At 41.3% G+C, this 14,721-nt stretch overlaps 1 protein-coding gene across 1 annotated transcript in view; it reads right to left on the bottom strand.

Annotated features, from left to right (window-relative positions):
* GRXCR1 (glutaredoxin and cysteine rich domain containing 1) overlaps positions 1-14,366 on the bottom strand; it is a 41,675-nt gene extending 27,309 nt beyond the window's left edge. Inside the window, exon 1 of the mRNA XM_088131194.1 lies at positions 13,959-14,366. Coding sequence (XP_087987320.1) covers positions 13,959-14,366 — 408 coding nt within the window. The remainder of the gene's footprint in view (positions 1-13,958) is intronic.
* Between the last annotated feature and the right edge of the window lie 355 nt (positions 14,367-14,721).

Here is a 14,721-nt window from a genome sequence, read left to right as displayed (position 1 = left end):
GCTTTGCAATGACTCATTTGCTGAGTTTGAGGAAGAGAAATGAAGAGTTTTGTGTACACATTGAGAGATTTTTAAAAATGTTGCAGAGCAGAGCAGCCAACTTTAAAAATTGTAAAATTCACAGCCCACCAGAGTCCCAGATTCAAAAGACAGACAAATGAGTAAATTATCTCAAGGGGAACTTTTCGTTCACTCACCTATATCAGTCTCCAATGATACAGAAGATCCTGTCATATTTATTTATTAAACTGATTATAGCACTGATGGTTGAGGTGTCATATTAACTCCTTATCTGGGATAGAATATGCAGTAATTTTGGGATGAGAGACAAATCTGTTATGCAGACTTATGCAATTGCTATTCTATAAAGCAGTCCAAAAACTGCCCTCTGTATATACTGAAAACCTCAGTTTCACAAATTGTGAAATACAAAAATAAATACATTAGGAGAAGGAAATAAAGTATTTTGGAAATATAATCATTAGGAATGATGCCTAAACTTATGTATATTAGAAGAAAGCACAAAGGCCATATACATTTTCAGGGATTTTGTTTGATTTTAAATCTCAAAGTGCTACAAACATGGAAGACAGATAACTTAAATTTGGAAAACTAAGAAACTGGGTGAATAAACTACATTTGATAGATCTACCTTCCCTAATTTAATGCCATTCTGGATTCTAACTGTGGAGGTTTTGAGTAACTCCACTTTTCCATCTGTAAAACAAAAAAATTGTTATACATAATAGGGGGTTTCCACAAGAATAAACTCAAAAGGGGCAGAGACTGCACTGTGCCATCATAATGCTTGTTTCATCGCTTTGATGAAATTGTCGGATTCTCTAGCAGTCTCTGCCAAATGGTACTTTAAAAGCATTACAAATGTTGTGTACAGAAGTAATAACTACCCTAAGATTTCACCAGTTTACAAACTGAAATTTGGTGTTTTCAAACTTGGACTGTTTGGGTTATTTCAAATTGTACAGTTCATACAGTAACAAACTTTCCGACATATGTAGAGGATGGCAAGTTTCCTATCCTTTCTTAAGACCAAAATTCTAACATGCAACTAAACGAGTTAGGTAAAACATACAGCACGTGACTTCTGAAATTCTTCCCAAGCTTCACTCCGGGTCACGGGACAGGGAAGAAGGAAAAAGGGGGCCTAGAATGGGGGTGTCAGCAGCACTCTGATCAGCTGCCCGATGGTCTCTCTTCTTAGGATCCAGTGGAGGGATTTTTGTGGCTCTTCCTCCTTTGGATTTGGCCCACTGTCAAAGTCAGTCTTTCTTTTGCCAGGTCCTCCCTGCACACACACACCAAATCTGATCCAGTTCTGTTCAGTTTTCAGAGAGTTGTCCTGCTGACAGACAGATTGACAGACAGAATCTCAAGATCCTTCACATAATTTATTTCCAACATTTCGTTGGACTAGAAAGAGTGATTTCCATGCCATCTCCCCAAAGCTCAAGACAATGGCCTTTAAGAACTTAAAAGGGCACATGATGCAGGCGATTGAGGCATACGAGGGCTGAATTTATATGTATGTACACAGTGGCTTGATTTTTAAAAAAGAGAAAGAAGGAAAGAAGGAAAGAAGGAAAGAAAGAAAGAAAGAAAGAAAGAAAGAAAGAAAGAAAGAAAGAAAGAAAGAAAGAAAGAAAGAAAGAAAGAAAGAAAGAAAGAAGAGGAGGAGGAGGAGGTGGAGGAAGTTAGGGAGGAAGATAGGGAGGAAGGAGAAGGAAGGAAGAAGGAGAAGAAGAAGGAGAAGAGGAGGAGGAAGGGAGGACAAGGAGGAGGAGGAGGAAGGGGAGGAGGAGCAGCAGCAGCAACAGCAGCTCACATATAATTAAACACTACCTTTACAGTACCCAGGCCTTTAGGCAGAGCTTGAATTATAAAAAGAAAACCAGCCAAAGCTGGCTGTGACATACGACTAGTGAAACTAGAATAATATTATATTATTTGACACAGATCCACGTTTCCACCTCTCCAAGACCCAAATGGGCTAGCAAGCATGGTCAGCAACTAATAAAAAACAATAACCGATCATACCCAAAAGCTAACCAGCCACATTCATGATACATGAACAAGAATTGCCCTCAGACTTATTCTACAAGCCACTGGGGGAAGGAAGGTAGAATCAAATAGCTCATTCGGAATCAAAAGGCCTAGCTACCAGATAATGAAGTAATAGTACTGTGATTCAAAAATCTCTTATTGTTCAGTTGTTTATTGGTCATAAAAGAGGCAAGGAGAAACAGAATGCAGTGATATCCCAGCCATTTATATAATTTCCCCTAGATCTTGCATCATTTATGCCAACTAAATAAAAGTATTTTATACCTCTCTCCAGATACTAACCTCCAGTAATTCAGAACATCTCATAAGCATAACTCAGCTGCTTTGAATGAAAACACACGTTTACTTAATAATACTTTTTTAAACCATTTAACTAGAGGCTAGAAATAGAGCATACATCTCAAAAACACTGTATTTTTCCACATAGTTCTTATAATATTTTTAAAAAACAGAAGTAAACCAGTGCTAATAACATTTGATAATCCTGTCTATTCACATATATTCAAACCACAAGCATATTGATATAATTTTTTTTAGTTCATTAAAAAAGTAAACCGAAGTCTGGAGACAGTTTGATGACATATCTGGTCAGTTCCTGGGAATCCAGGAAAGTGACCATTTCTTCATGAGAACATTGTTCTTAGAAAGCTACTGCTCCCCCTTTCCTTGGCTGTTAGATTAGGGAACTGATGTTGTCCTCTTACCTTAATGGTTACAAGTAGGAATACAGATAAGAGGCAAGCAAGTACAATTCCCCATACAATGACGCAATCCACAAAGCTCACTAACTTCTTCTAAGTGCACGTGTGGAGGAACTTGCAACACAGAAACACAAATTGCCTCGATTAGCTAAATTACCCTTTCTGCACAGGCATTTTTTGTACTGCATATGCAAAGGAAAAAAAAGAGGTCCGCCCCACTAATTCCTCACCAATCATCTGCAATTCCAATTTAAAGTGAAAAGTTCCATATTGCCAAATCACTGAACTTCTTCCATATGGTGACCAAGACCAAGCCAGGTTCAAGGTCCCGTAGGCCTGAAATGTCTGCTGCTTTCCAAAGCATACTGATGACGCTGAAGGCCACAACTAGTTGTTGCTCAAGGCTTTTATCAGTATTGTGCCATTGCAACAGCCCAATCCATCTTCCTAGATTCCTACCATCTCAGTTATTTCCATGCATTTCATTGTGTTATCTCTCTGGACGCTGAGAAGACCAGTCTTTCACTCAGACTCAGTCCAACTGAACACAGCTTTGCATGATGGCAAGAGCAACTTCATCAGCTAAGGCATTAGAGCAACAATTGATTATGAAAACACAGTTCTATTCATCTGTTTTCTCTCCAAGAGAAAGATGTTTGCCAAGTTCTTGGTATACAGCAACTGCTCCAAAAAAACCATACTAATATTTCTTTGGATCAAGTCATCCAATTACTGCATGAAAAAGAAACACTTTTCCCAGCAAAAAATGAAGCTATCATCTCATACACTCTTGACGGGTAGTGATTTTAAAACAAAGTGGTGCTGTGGAATATGCCCATCAACATATTGTATCCAACCTACAGCTTTTCATAACTACCAGAATAGAATGAAATGCATTCTTAGGATGATTTTGAGAAGTCTCAACTTCACTCCACCAGCTAGGAGTGCCAGATGTTGAAATAAAAAATTGGCAGCCATCTTCCTTGAGGTTATATAAGGATTCTGGGAATATGGTAAGAAATGTAATGAGGCTGGCTTTTGCCATTGCTGCTTTGCCAATTTCAGAAGTTCCTGCAAAATAGGCACTGCCACTGGGCTGTTGGGGCAGAAGGTTCAGCCCAAAATACAGTCTTCAATTCCCTATGCAGCGTGCTAGACTTCTATGTCCAATGCTTTAGCCATATACAATTATTGCTCTGATTATTGATCATCCACCCTGGGATCTGAGGAGAAAGGGAGGGCTAGACTGATATTGATGAGTCAGAACCTGATCTGTAATTCTCAGTGTCAGTTGTCAGATTGCACAGGACTGCAGTACAGACCAATATCATAATACCGAGCAGTTCATTAAGTATCAACAATACCAGATAAATGGAGATGGTAGGCAACATCAGTGAAGGCTGAAATATTAACTCTTGCTCTACTGACTCAGTAATTTCATCCATGGATGTTGATGTAGCCTCCAAGCAAGATTGTTAATGTACGGGTGGTGGTGAGGGAACACCATGCCAGAACCTCATGGAGAGGAGTTCACCATAGCGATTTGGGTCAAATATGCTGGCCAGTCACATCCGGATGGTATCTCCCTCCAAAAGTCCCAAGCTTGATGCAGGGGTACGACTATGAACATGAGAACCAAGAGTTATTTGTCTCCTATCTTTACTAAATATACTCAGAGGAATGAGGCCTGTGTTGCGGTGAGTAGCGCCTCTCTTGACATTTCCTCAGAAAGTGACTCCTCAAATGCTGAGAGCACCTGGGAAGCCCTGATTTTCCCCCTTCCTCTTCTGATTTAGATCAGTTGCTAGACAGACAGTTCCTGAGACACAGAAGACTGTGTAATGGCCTCCTCAGAGTCAGGGAAGTAAGAAGAGTTGGCAGAAGCAAGTAGCGGTGGCTCATTTGGGATTAAAGAGAGTGCAAAGTCAAAACCACTGGGGGAGCTGACTCAGGCGACCTTTTTAATTTCTTCGCATGGTCTAGATCATGCTAAGAACAAATCTACTTTATTCAGAGACACAATATTTATGTATGTATTTATTTATGGCTGCCCATCTCACATAAGCAACTATGGACAGCTCGCACACACATGAAAATAAATACAATAAAGGCTGCGATAAATGAAACACATAAAGCAAAAGAAAAATGGCCACTGAGGGTACACCAATGAACAACAAACACACTCAGCTCATGGAGTCGACCCCCTCCTGACCCAATCTGGGAGGACAAGTCTCTCCTGAACGTTTGGCAGAAACGTTTGATGACATTTGTGCCCTAAGACAGGGGAGCCGGTGACAGACCCAACTGAGGCTGAACTAACTGTTTAATGGAAGGCAGTGAGCCAGAACAGATAGAGGCTTCTAATGGACCTAGTGGGGCCTGTAGCCCACAGCATTCACTTCTCCAGTAAATCCCAATGGCAGGAAGAATCATTCTCCCTTGCTTGTTCTCCAAACTTCTAGTAATGGCTACACAATTCCACAGTGTGACCTTTCGAAGTGCAGCAAACACAGAAAATGGCTTTCGGTCAGCAAAAAACTACTGCTGCATGTAATATTAATGAAGTGGGACCCTTGTAGCCATAAACTGGGAGAAAATATCTGTGTTCTCTCTCATTCACCTTTGGGAGGAATATTATGAACACTGAAGAAACACGGATAACCGTGAGGGAGAGAAATAACATTTCTCGACCAAGAATCCTTAGATTTGTTCTCAGTGCTGCGACTGGTATGGTAGCCGAATAGGAACTATGGAGGAACTGGAAAGCAAGCCTAGAGCGTGCACAAGGGGCAGCAGAAACTGCCCCTACTATGGAAGCCCTGCACAAATTTAGGATCCATATACATGTGATGGACAGAGACCTTATTTGCCACAATGCCACCACTGCACGAAGTCCACGGTGATCAGCGGTTACAGTTTGATGGCTACCTGAGTCATCCGTAGGCTTTCATCTACTGAATATCAGTATTTATTAGCTTACTCTACTGAACTGATCCATATCAACAAGATTTAGTAGCTAACTATACTGAACTGATTCCTATGAACTGCTTTTAGTTAAATTCAGACATAGCATTCTTTTCCCCCCATCGTCATACGAAGCAAGCGGACTTACCAGTTCAGCATCAGGCCAAGATGGTTCTTGCCCCTGTTTCTCCCTCATGTCAACTTTGCTTAATATCCATACTGATGAAAAGTTTTAGGGAACCCCTAGGCTTACTCGCTACTCCTTGCAGACGTGTTCCCAACCGTCAGCCACCAAGCTGCTCCTTTTGCTCTGCTGTCATTTAAACTTAGAAAGAGTCAAGCTCTTAGCTGTAGCATTGGCTTTATCTTGCTGTAACCTTTGTACGTCTAATACTATTTTTATTACTGCATTTTGCAGTATTACTATTTTACTGTTACTTTATTGCATTTCGTGGTGCGTTCCATGTTATGAGCTACAGTGACAGCAATACACTGACTTACTTACCTATTCATTTTGCTAAGAAGAGTACTGCCTAATTGTGGGTTGTGCATTTGTTCCTGAACAGAGCAAGGAATCTGGATCTTAAAAATTAAGATTGGCTAATTAAGCCTCACTCACTTGGGAACTGAAACCAAATAGCCAAAGTCCAAGCACAGCATTCTTATCTACGAGAGGAAAACCCACCTCTCTGTTTACGAGTGATAGCAAGTAGCAGGACCCAACTCCCTGCTGCTCGGATGTGGCTGAACAATCTGGCGACCATCACAGACCTTTACTTTCAATACTGTAATATAAAAGCAAAGAAAAGGGACCAGCCAGGAGTTGTTATGTCACCTTTTTTTCCCGATTGCTTTAGTTCACACCAAGAGGATGTGGAAGGATGTTGTCATGGCAACTGCTTTTCCCTCCTTGTCGAAGAAAGCAAAAGAAGATGAAGGGGAATGGGTTGCCATGGCAACTTTTTCTCCACTTCAGACTTTGGGATTAATCAAAAGGAAAGTCTGAAAGAATAAATTACCTCACATCCAGTGAAACCACTTTCTTGGAAGATTGAAGAGCCCAGTTTTGCACATCGACTTTGTCAAAAGCAAGATATTTTATTTTTCTGAGGAAGAGAATCTGCCATTTTGAAAAGCATGGAAGAACCGGACCCAAGCCTCCCAGAAAAGCACTTTCTATTCGCCCTCTGGCTTTTTTCCTTTCATACCTGTTGTCAGAGCCATTGTTCCTCCGTGTCCTGCTGCTTAGATTGCATGTTCTTTAAAAAAAACACACACAAAAGACCGTCTTTGCTCTCCATTTCCAGCTAGCCAGGCGCCCCGTGGGACTCTCCTTGCTGGCTCCTAACCACAGTGCCAAACAAGACCTGGCAGTTGGTTTTCTTCTGCCATGTGCTCATCACATTGCCTTTGTCTTAGCCATAGCCCATACTTATGGCCAGCCTTAGCTCTTCCTGGTTAGAGTGCAGGGCTTCCCCACAATTTATGCTGCGGATCCCATCTGGCGCACTTGGTTGCCCAGAGACCTGCCCAGCTCCTGATGGTCCTTTGAGGCTAACATAGGCCCATCTCTCCACTCTGGGCCCTGCACTCTACGGCCATTTTGGTTTGGGTGGCTGGAGAAAGCGGACACCACTTTCCATACTACTTCTCAGATTTTATGCAAACTCCTGACGGACGTGGGTTTAGATCTAGAGCTGATTTTTAACCACGGGCTTCATACTGTCTTGGAAGAGCGCTCGTCCTGTGCTGCACTGAAAAGTCAATTTAAACTTAGAGAGAGAGAGAGAGAGAGCTGGGTTCTGCCAGCTCCGTTACTGGTTCCATCACCAATAAAGGTATGCTGCTTTTACTTTAAAAAGTTACTTTTGTGGAATTGTTTTTACTACTTTTATTATTTCTGAGGGCTCGTGCACAGCACTGCAAAGGTCACTCTGATCAGTTTCACACGGCTGTGGTTCCCGCGGCTATTCGTGCAATGCTTTATCGTGTGGTTACTTATCTTGCCCGGGGGGGGGGGCACCATTTTCCTTCCTCCATTCCTGCTTTAGTGGCACAAGCAATGGCTTTTAATGTCACACACAGGTCAGGCACAGCTTCACAGGCTCCACAGTGGTCAACCTGCTGCTTCTGGGTATTGCTGGCCACTAAGGCTGCCCTGGACTCCTTGATCACTCGTTGCCCACCCCGCCTTTCCTCTGCAGCACTAGTCAAGGATGGAGCTCGCTTGATGTCAAGGGCTCCCTCCACTTCACTGAGAGTCCTGCTCCGTGCCTTTTACCTATCGGCTAGACTATTTCTGAAGAGTTTAGCAGTCTTTCAGAAGCTCAGTAGGTCAACGTTTAGAAACAGCCTGGCAGCGAAGAACAGGTCGCAAAGAACACTGGAAGAGTTCTGTCCTGCTTTAGCCTATTCCCCTTTGACCCTGTTATGGGCTATTTTTTTTTTAACAAATTTTTAAAAAAGCAAGTTTGGCATTCCTTCCGAACAGTGTGTTTAGAAATAGCACAGCTGATACGTAATGGATGTTGAAAAAAGTCGCAAGGACATTGGGAGAGCTCCCTCCTGATTTACAGCACAACCTTCCTTAATACATAAATTGAATATATAAGTGGAATAAATAAATAAATGCCTGCCACTTGTTAGTCAAACAACTTGATAGGTAGTTAACCTGCCATTCAAAACATCCATCTAAAGTCACCTCGCCCCATATTAAGGAGAGTAATTGGTAGATATTTTTCCCACCAGTAGGTGATGCTTGGTAGGAAGGGAAATAAAGCCAGAGGAATCCAATAATCCCTTTTCTTAACTTGCCCTACAATAAATAAAGGCCTGTATACTGTAGCAAAATGGAGATTGGCAACAGAGACAGTACAATTAAGGCTGGCATATTTTTCCTGTTGGCAGGTAGCACTTCAACTCAACTCAACTCAACCAACCAACCAACTCAACTCAACTCAACCAACTCAACCATCTGGCACGTCAAGTTGTAACAGATCAACATAGCTACGTGTGATAACATGTGTGGGGCCACAGGGACCTGCATTGGCTCAAGACTTCCATATTTTAAAAAGCGATCCCTCATATTAAAGGGGAAAAAACGGAGAACGGTACATTCACGTTTCCTGACTGCAAAATTTGCTCCACAAACAAAACAACAGTCTTTTTCTGTTTTCTTCCAAACTGTTCTGCATTGTTTCCACATATAACAAGCTTTCAAGAAAACTAGTTACCACAGTCTGGCATTGTCTGTGCAGCTTTCCTATCTCCAATAGAATCATCTGAATTTTACCTGAAAAGGAGGAAGATCTTTGAACTGATATTCCAAAACATTGGACTGGGTGGATCTTTCAGAAATCACACTGCAGCGATAAGCAGAAAAACCATTAGGAAAACCAGGAGCAATAAAATCAAGGTTTCAGCTGTTAGCAACAACAGAGCAGCTGTGTGCATCATGCGTTCCTGGGCTTCTAAAATCAGGTGCATGCTTCTATAAATGTTTTCCAAAGGTTAGTTGATAGAAGGCAAAGCTCACATTAAATAAAATTAATAATTTATTAAAATCAGACTCTTCAAATTGGAAAGGTGTTAATGCAGTTCCAGGAAGGAGGATTTAGAGACAGTTGCAGTATAAGTAGGTTGATTTTCATTTACACATTTGATGGCTTTCAGCAAAATGAGGTAACTTAGTCATCTGAAAAATATGGCTTTTGGAATACCAGGAGAGATTAGATTAATTCAGAAAGTTGTTTTGCACATGGAGATCACACTGTTCACACTCAAATGGCCACAAGAGTCATTGAAGCCTTGAATATTTTGGGTAAAAATATTGGCTACTAACCTATCTTGACACTTTACTTATCCCCCAGAGCTAATCCACAACGCTGAGATTATTATTGTATGGCCAATTCCTGCTGCTGAATTTGCATGTTTTCGAAACTCTAATTGAAAAAAAATATATCAGTCAGCAACAATTCAATCTTTTACCATTTAACTCCACGGTTGTTGTTGTTTTTTTTAATTTCTCCAATTATTTGCTAATGCAGTTAGACTCTTGCTTTTGCTGCAATAGTATAATATTGGTATGTTTCTGGAAATAATTCTGGTCAGCCAGCAGCATCACAGACACAATATGACACTTGGTTTGAGTGTGTAAGTTCAAACCAGCTGACGAGGAATACATCTTCACTCTTCAGTAATGACTGGATTCTAGAGAAAGTGCATAATAGAAACGGAAAGGTAACTCATCCAGCTTGGCTGCCATCGGTCTCTTGTCTTGCTCTTCACATTGAGTCTCTGCTTCTCCCACAGCCTCCTGTATGTATTTCTACTTTGGGAAAATCGTTCTAAATGTTAAAAAGAGATTTATCAACCAGGGTAGATCCATTTCATTTAACTATCCACTTTGGGGACAGATTTCCAGTTTAGCATATTTTGTTCTAATCTAAAGAAATTTGCCGTACTCAATCTGGGAACCTTTGCAAGATGTATAATTTTTCAAAATGGCTGATGGAGCTGCCTCGTTGAGGGAATGAAATTGAGGGAATGAAATGCAGCATTCACTAAGGTTTTGTTTTGTTTTTTTCCGGGGGGGGTACTTCCTGGAATGGTCATGTGACCATACAACTTCCACCCGCTTCACTATTTTAAGTGAAATTCTTTGTAATCCTAGTGTTCAACAGGCAGGTCCTCAAGGTTAATCAACTTATCTGCAAGTAGAGGCAGCAACAGTGGAGAAATTTCCAAGAAGATGGTTTTCATAGCAAGGTTGCAAAAGGGATAAGCCTGAGTCTTCAATATTAACAGGGCAATTTAAATTGTGAAGAAGCCTTATTTTGTATAATAGTGCCACCCTAAAAATCAAAACTCTCTTCTTCATGCTGTTGACTGCAGTGTCTTCTGTATGCAACCAACTTATTGGTTTTCTGAGGTGCTTCAGGAGATGAAACCACCTAAAGCACCGTTGGAGGAAGACAAAGAGTGAATCTGACCTAGCACATGTAAGAGCCCATATTTAGAATAACATGGTGCAATAAGAGCAGTAAGATGTTCTTATTTTTCTGCCCTTACTATGTCTACAGTTAGCTGTCTAGTTTAAAGTATTTAAAGTGACTCATTTCTCTTGGATAAGGATGAACTACAGGAACATCTCCAGGGTTCTAAGCACCTTGCAGATAAAGTTGCTCAGATTTGCTCATAGTTGGACTTTGGACAAGTCCTAGTGAGCTGATTCACCTGCTCCTGTTATTTGGGAAGTGTCTGACCCTGTGACTCCTGAGGAAGTGGATAGGAACCTGAGCAAATCCCAACCACCTGCTTGTTTGATCTATGCCCTTCCTGGTTGATTAAAATTTCCCAAGTGGTCATCTGTGGTTGGATCCCTGTGGGGGTGAATGTTTCTCTGTCTGAGGGGGTGGTGCCTTCGGCCCTGAAAGAGGAGGTGGTACGTCTTCTCCTAAAGAAGCCATTACTGGACATTTCTTGGGAAGGTCGTTGAGAAGGTGGTGGGACCAATCTGGCTTTTTCCGATCTCTTACTGGCTTCCAATATCATTGATCGTGGTACCTTCTAGGCTGCCTATGGGAATTAGGAATAGGAGGCACCGTGTTGCAATGGCTCGCCTTTCAGGCTGGTTCCAGTCCATGCTGGCAATGGGGGAGAGGTCAACCCTTTGGCCCCTTATCTGTGGGGTGCCTCAGAGTCTGTCATTCTCAGCTTTCCTGTTTTACATATACTGTACATGAAATTGCCAACATGGGGTCTAATATCATCAATACACTGATGATACTCAGTTGTATATCTCGACCGTAGGCTAACACAGGTGATGCTATCAAAGCAATATTCCAGTGCCGGGAATCTGTGAACACCTGTATGTGGAAGAATAAGCTTAATTCTGACAAGACAGAGGGGCTGCAGGTTCCTGGTTCTTCCACTTTTAGGGATTTGCCATCTTTAGTACCAGACGTGATTGTACTTCCCCACACTGAACTGCTGTGCGGTCTGGGGGTCCTCCTAGACTCCCATCTCCTGCTCAAACAGCAGGTGAAGCTATGGTGGAGAATGTCTTTGCTTGGTTTCATCTGGCATGACAATTATACCCTCTCCTGGACTGGGGCTCCCTTCTCACACATACCTTAATCACCTCACATTTGGGCTACTGCAATGTGGCCTACATGGGGCTAGCCTTGAAGACTACACAGAAGCTGCAACTGGTCCAGGATGCAGCTGCACGGGCAACTATGGAGGTGCCTCTATATGCTCATGTGATCCTTCAGCTGTATGAGGTGCATTGGTTACCACTGGGCTTCCATGTACAATTCAAGGTGCCAGCTATGACCTATAAAACACTTCATGGCATAGGGCCTAGTTACCTGAGGGGCCATCTTTCTCCCGTTGTTTCTGCCTGCCCTACAGGATGCCCAGCAGAATAAGCATGCTCCAGTCCCATCCTTGAAGCATGCCTTTTCCCTTGTGGTGCCTGCCCTATGGAATAGTATCCCTCCAGGGGTTCTTGTTACCCCAAACTTGCTGTCTAAAAGCCTTGCAGTCTTCAAGGCTTGTTTAAAAGAAGACCTGGCTCTTTCCCCAGGCCACAGAATGAGGAGTTGTTTTTCTGGACATCTTTTTACATCAGGCCTTATTCATTTTTGGTTTCTGCCATTTTTAGCTGGTCTTGCTACCATATTGGGGGGTGGGGGGGGCTGTATTGGCTGCTTTTATTGTAAGCTGCACAGAACCAGTTGAGCTGGGGGGCTCTATAAATTTGATAAAATAAATTTTAGAATGAATAAATAGTACCTCTACAGTATCTGCTGTTTTCAAAGAAATTGCCTATGAAGCAATTAGGCAGAAATAATGGCACTGAGTTTTTATGATGCCAAAAGCTCCATGATTGCTCTTCCATAAAAACAGATAAATAATTGTTTTATTAATGTTCTACACCAGTTGGAAGTGAATTGCACAGCAGGCAATATAGAAATATTTGAAAGGTGGGGGAGCTGTGCGTCGGTATGTCTGCAATACAAATACCTTTATCTCTGCAAAAAGGCTACTACACGTATTTATATATTTATTCAATCAATTTATGTAGCCACCAATCTTGACAACGACTCTGGGTGGCGAACAATCATGAAAATAAAACAAATACAGTTAAAGAGTGTATGATAAAATGGGCTAAGAACTCTGGTTGTAATATACCGATGGAACAATGGGAAAATATGTGGCTGAAAGGACTGAAATTCACATTGTGTTATAATTTAAAAGAGAACTTTTATAAAATGATGTACCATTGGTATATCACTCAGGAAAAACTTTCTAGAATGTATAAAGGTACTTCAAATCTATATTGGAAATGTGGAAAACATGAAGGGTCATTATATCATGCTTAGTGACTTGTAAAAAAGCTAGAAAATTTTGGGTTCAAATACACACACTGATACAAAGAATTTTAAAGAATAATATTCAACTGAAACCAGAACTTTTCTTGCTAGGACTAATGGACAGACAACTAGAAATGACTTACGGATGATTTTTTTTGTAAATGGTAACTGCAGCGGGATTATTACATGCACAAAAATGGAAAGACTTTGAAATACCCACAATGGTTGGTGAAAATGACAGAATTTGCACAGATGGCAAAATTGACTTTTTTGATGAAGGAAAAGACAGCAACTACATTTGTTAGTGACTGGAAACCCCTTATGGACTTTTTGCTGAAAACAGAAAAAAATGAACTTGTGATTTATGCGTCTGATGATTAGAAAGGGTGGACTGTGGAAAGAAGGGAGCCATGATGTAACTTCACAGAGACAGGATAAAATATAAATGCATTTATAACTGCTGTAAAGAAGATCAGAAGCCACCTTTATATCTTTTTTCTTTTTCTTTTGTTTTTTGTCTTTTTTCCCCCATTTCTTTCCTATTTACTTATTACTCATCACTTTACTTTCTTTTTTCTTTAAATTTGTATTGTTTTTACTCTGTAAAAGGCTCCTTTAATAAAAATGAATTAAAAACAAATAAATACATATACAAAAATTAAACTACACAGCAGCCAAGGGAACCGACCGTCATCCACATAGCCAGGAGACAGGTCCCATCTCACACTTGGCCACTTGCAATGTTAAACCCAAAACAAGAAGTGTCTTCCGTTATATTTGAGAAGGGAAGCAGAAAAGGATTACAGGCTAAGAGCAAAGCTATTCCACTTACGTCAAAGACTTGGCTTAAATTGTCAAAGAGGACCTGGCCGGCACTGACTTTATGCTTGACTCCTCTGACTGTTCCGTTTTTGCTGAGGATGTTGACTCTTCTGGTGCCAAATCCCCTTTCTTTGGTGGCTCTCACAAAAGTGAACATATCATCCGTCTCAGTCTCGTTTTCATCACATTCGGAGCCTAGGTTTCCATTGTTCTGCCCATCAGACTCACTTAGGTGGCCGTTGGGGTCCGTTTCCGAGCAGCTGGTACATTCAGAGTCCAGAGAATCGGAGGTTTCTCCATCCGTGTACACCTCCTTTAGAACTCTCCCGCTATGAGAAGATGCAATTCGAAATCTGACTTTCCTCGGCCGCCTTTCACCCTCAGCCAGGGTGGCACTCTTAAACGTTGTCCCATCCATTGACACAACCTGCTTACATCATCCTAGTCTAGTTTGTCATTACATATGCCAGTTTCTCACACTTAAAACAATATCAAAGCTGTTTTCCAATGACAGCAAGATTGCTGATATGAAGCTACCAACTAAAGGAAAGAGGATGCCCAAGACGTTAGAGTGCTGTTCTGCAATGAATAATGAATGCCCTTGTGTGCTATGGTTACCTTTAAACTAACACCTGTAAAATGAGATCCTCGATTAAATATTAATGATCCATTGTGTACTTTTTTCAGTGGAAGAAGCCAAAAAATTCTCTGTGTTGTTTTTTTTTTAAATCAGATGATGTCTCTCAGACATACACTCACACACACATACATCA

This window comes from Python bivittatus, unplaced genomic scaffold, assembly GCF_059951505.1.
Source record: "Python bivittatus isolate LINGU-HERP-01145 unplaced genomic scaffold, Pbiv_v1 ctg000970_np1212, whole genome shotgun sequence".
Classification (NCBI taxonomy): domain Eukaryota; kingdom Metazoa; phylum Chordata; class Lepidosauria; order Squamata; family Pythonidae; genus Python; species Python bivittatus.
The sequence above is the reverse complement of the archived record's forward strand: the minus strand, read 5'-3'. Positions and strand labels throughout refer to the sequence as shown.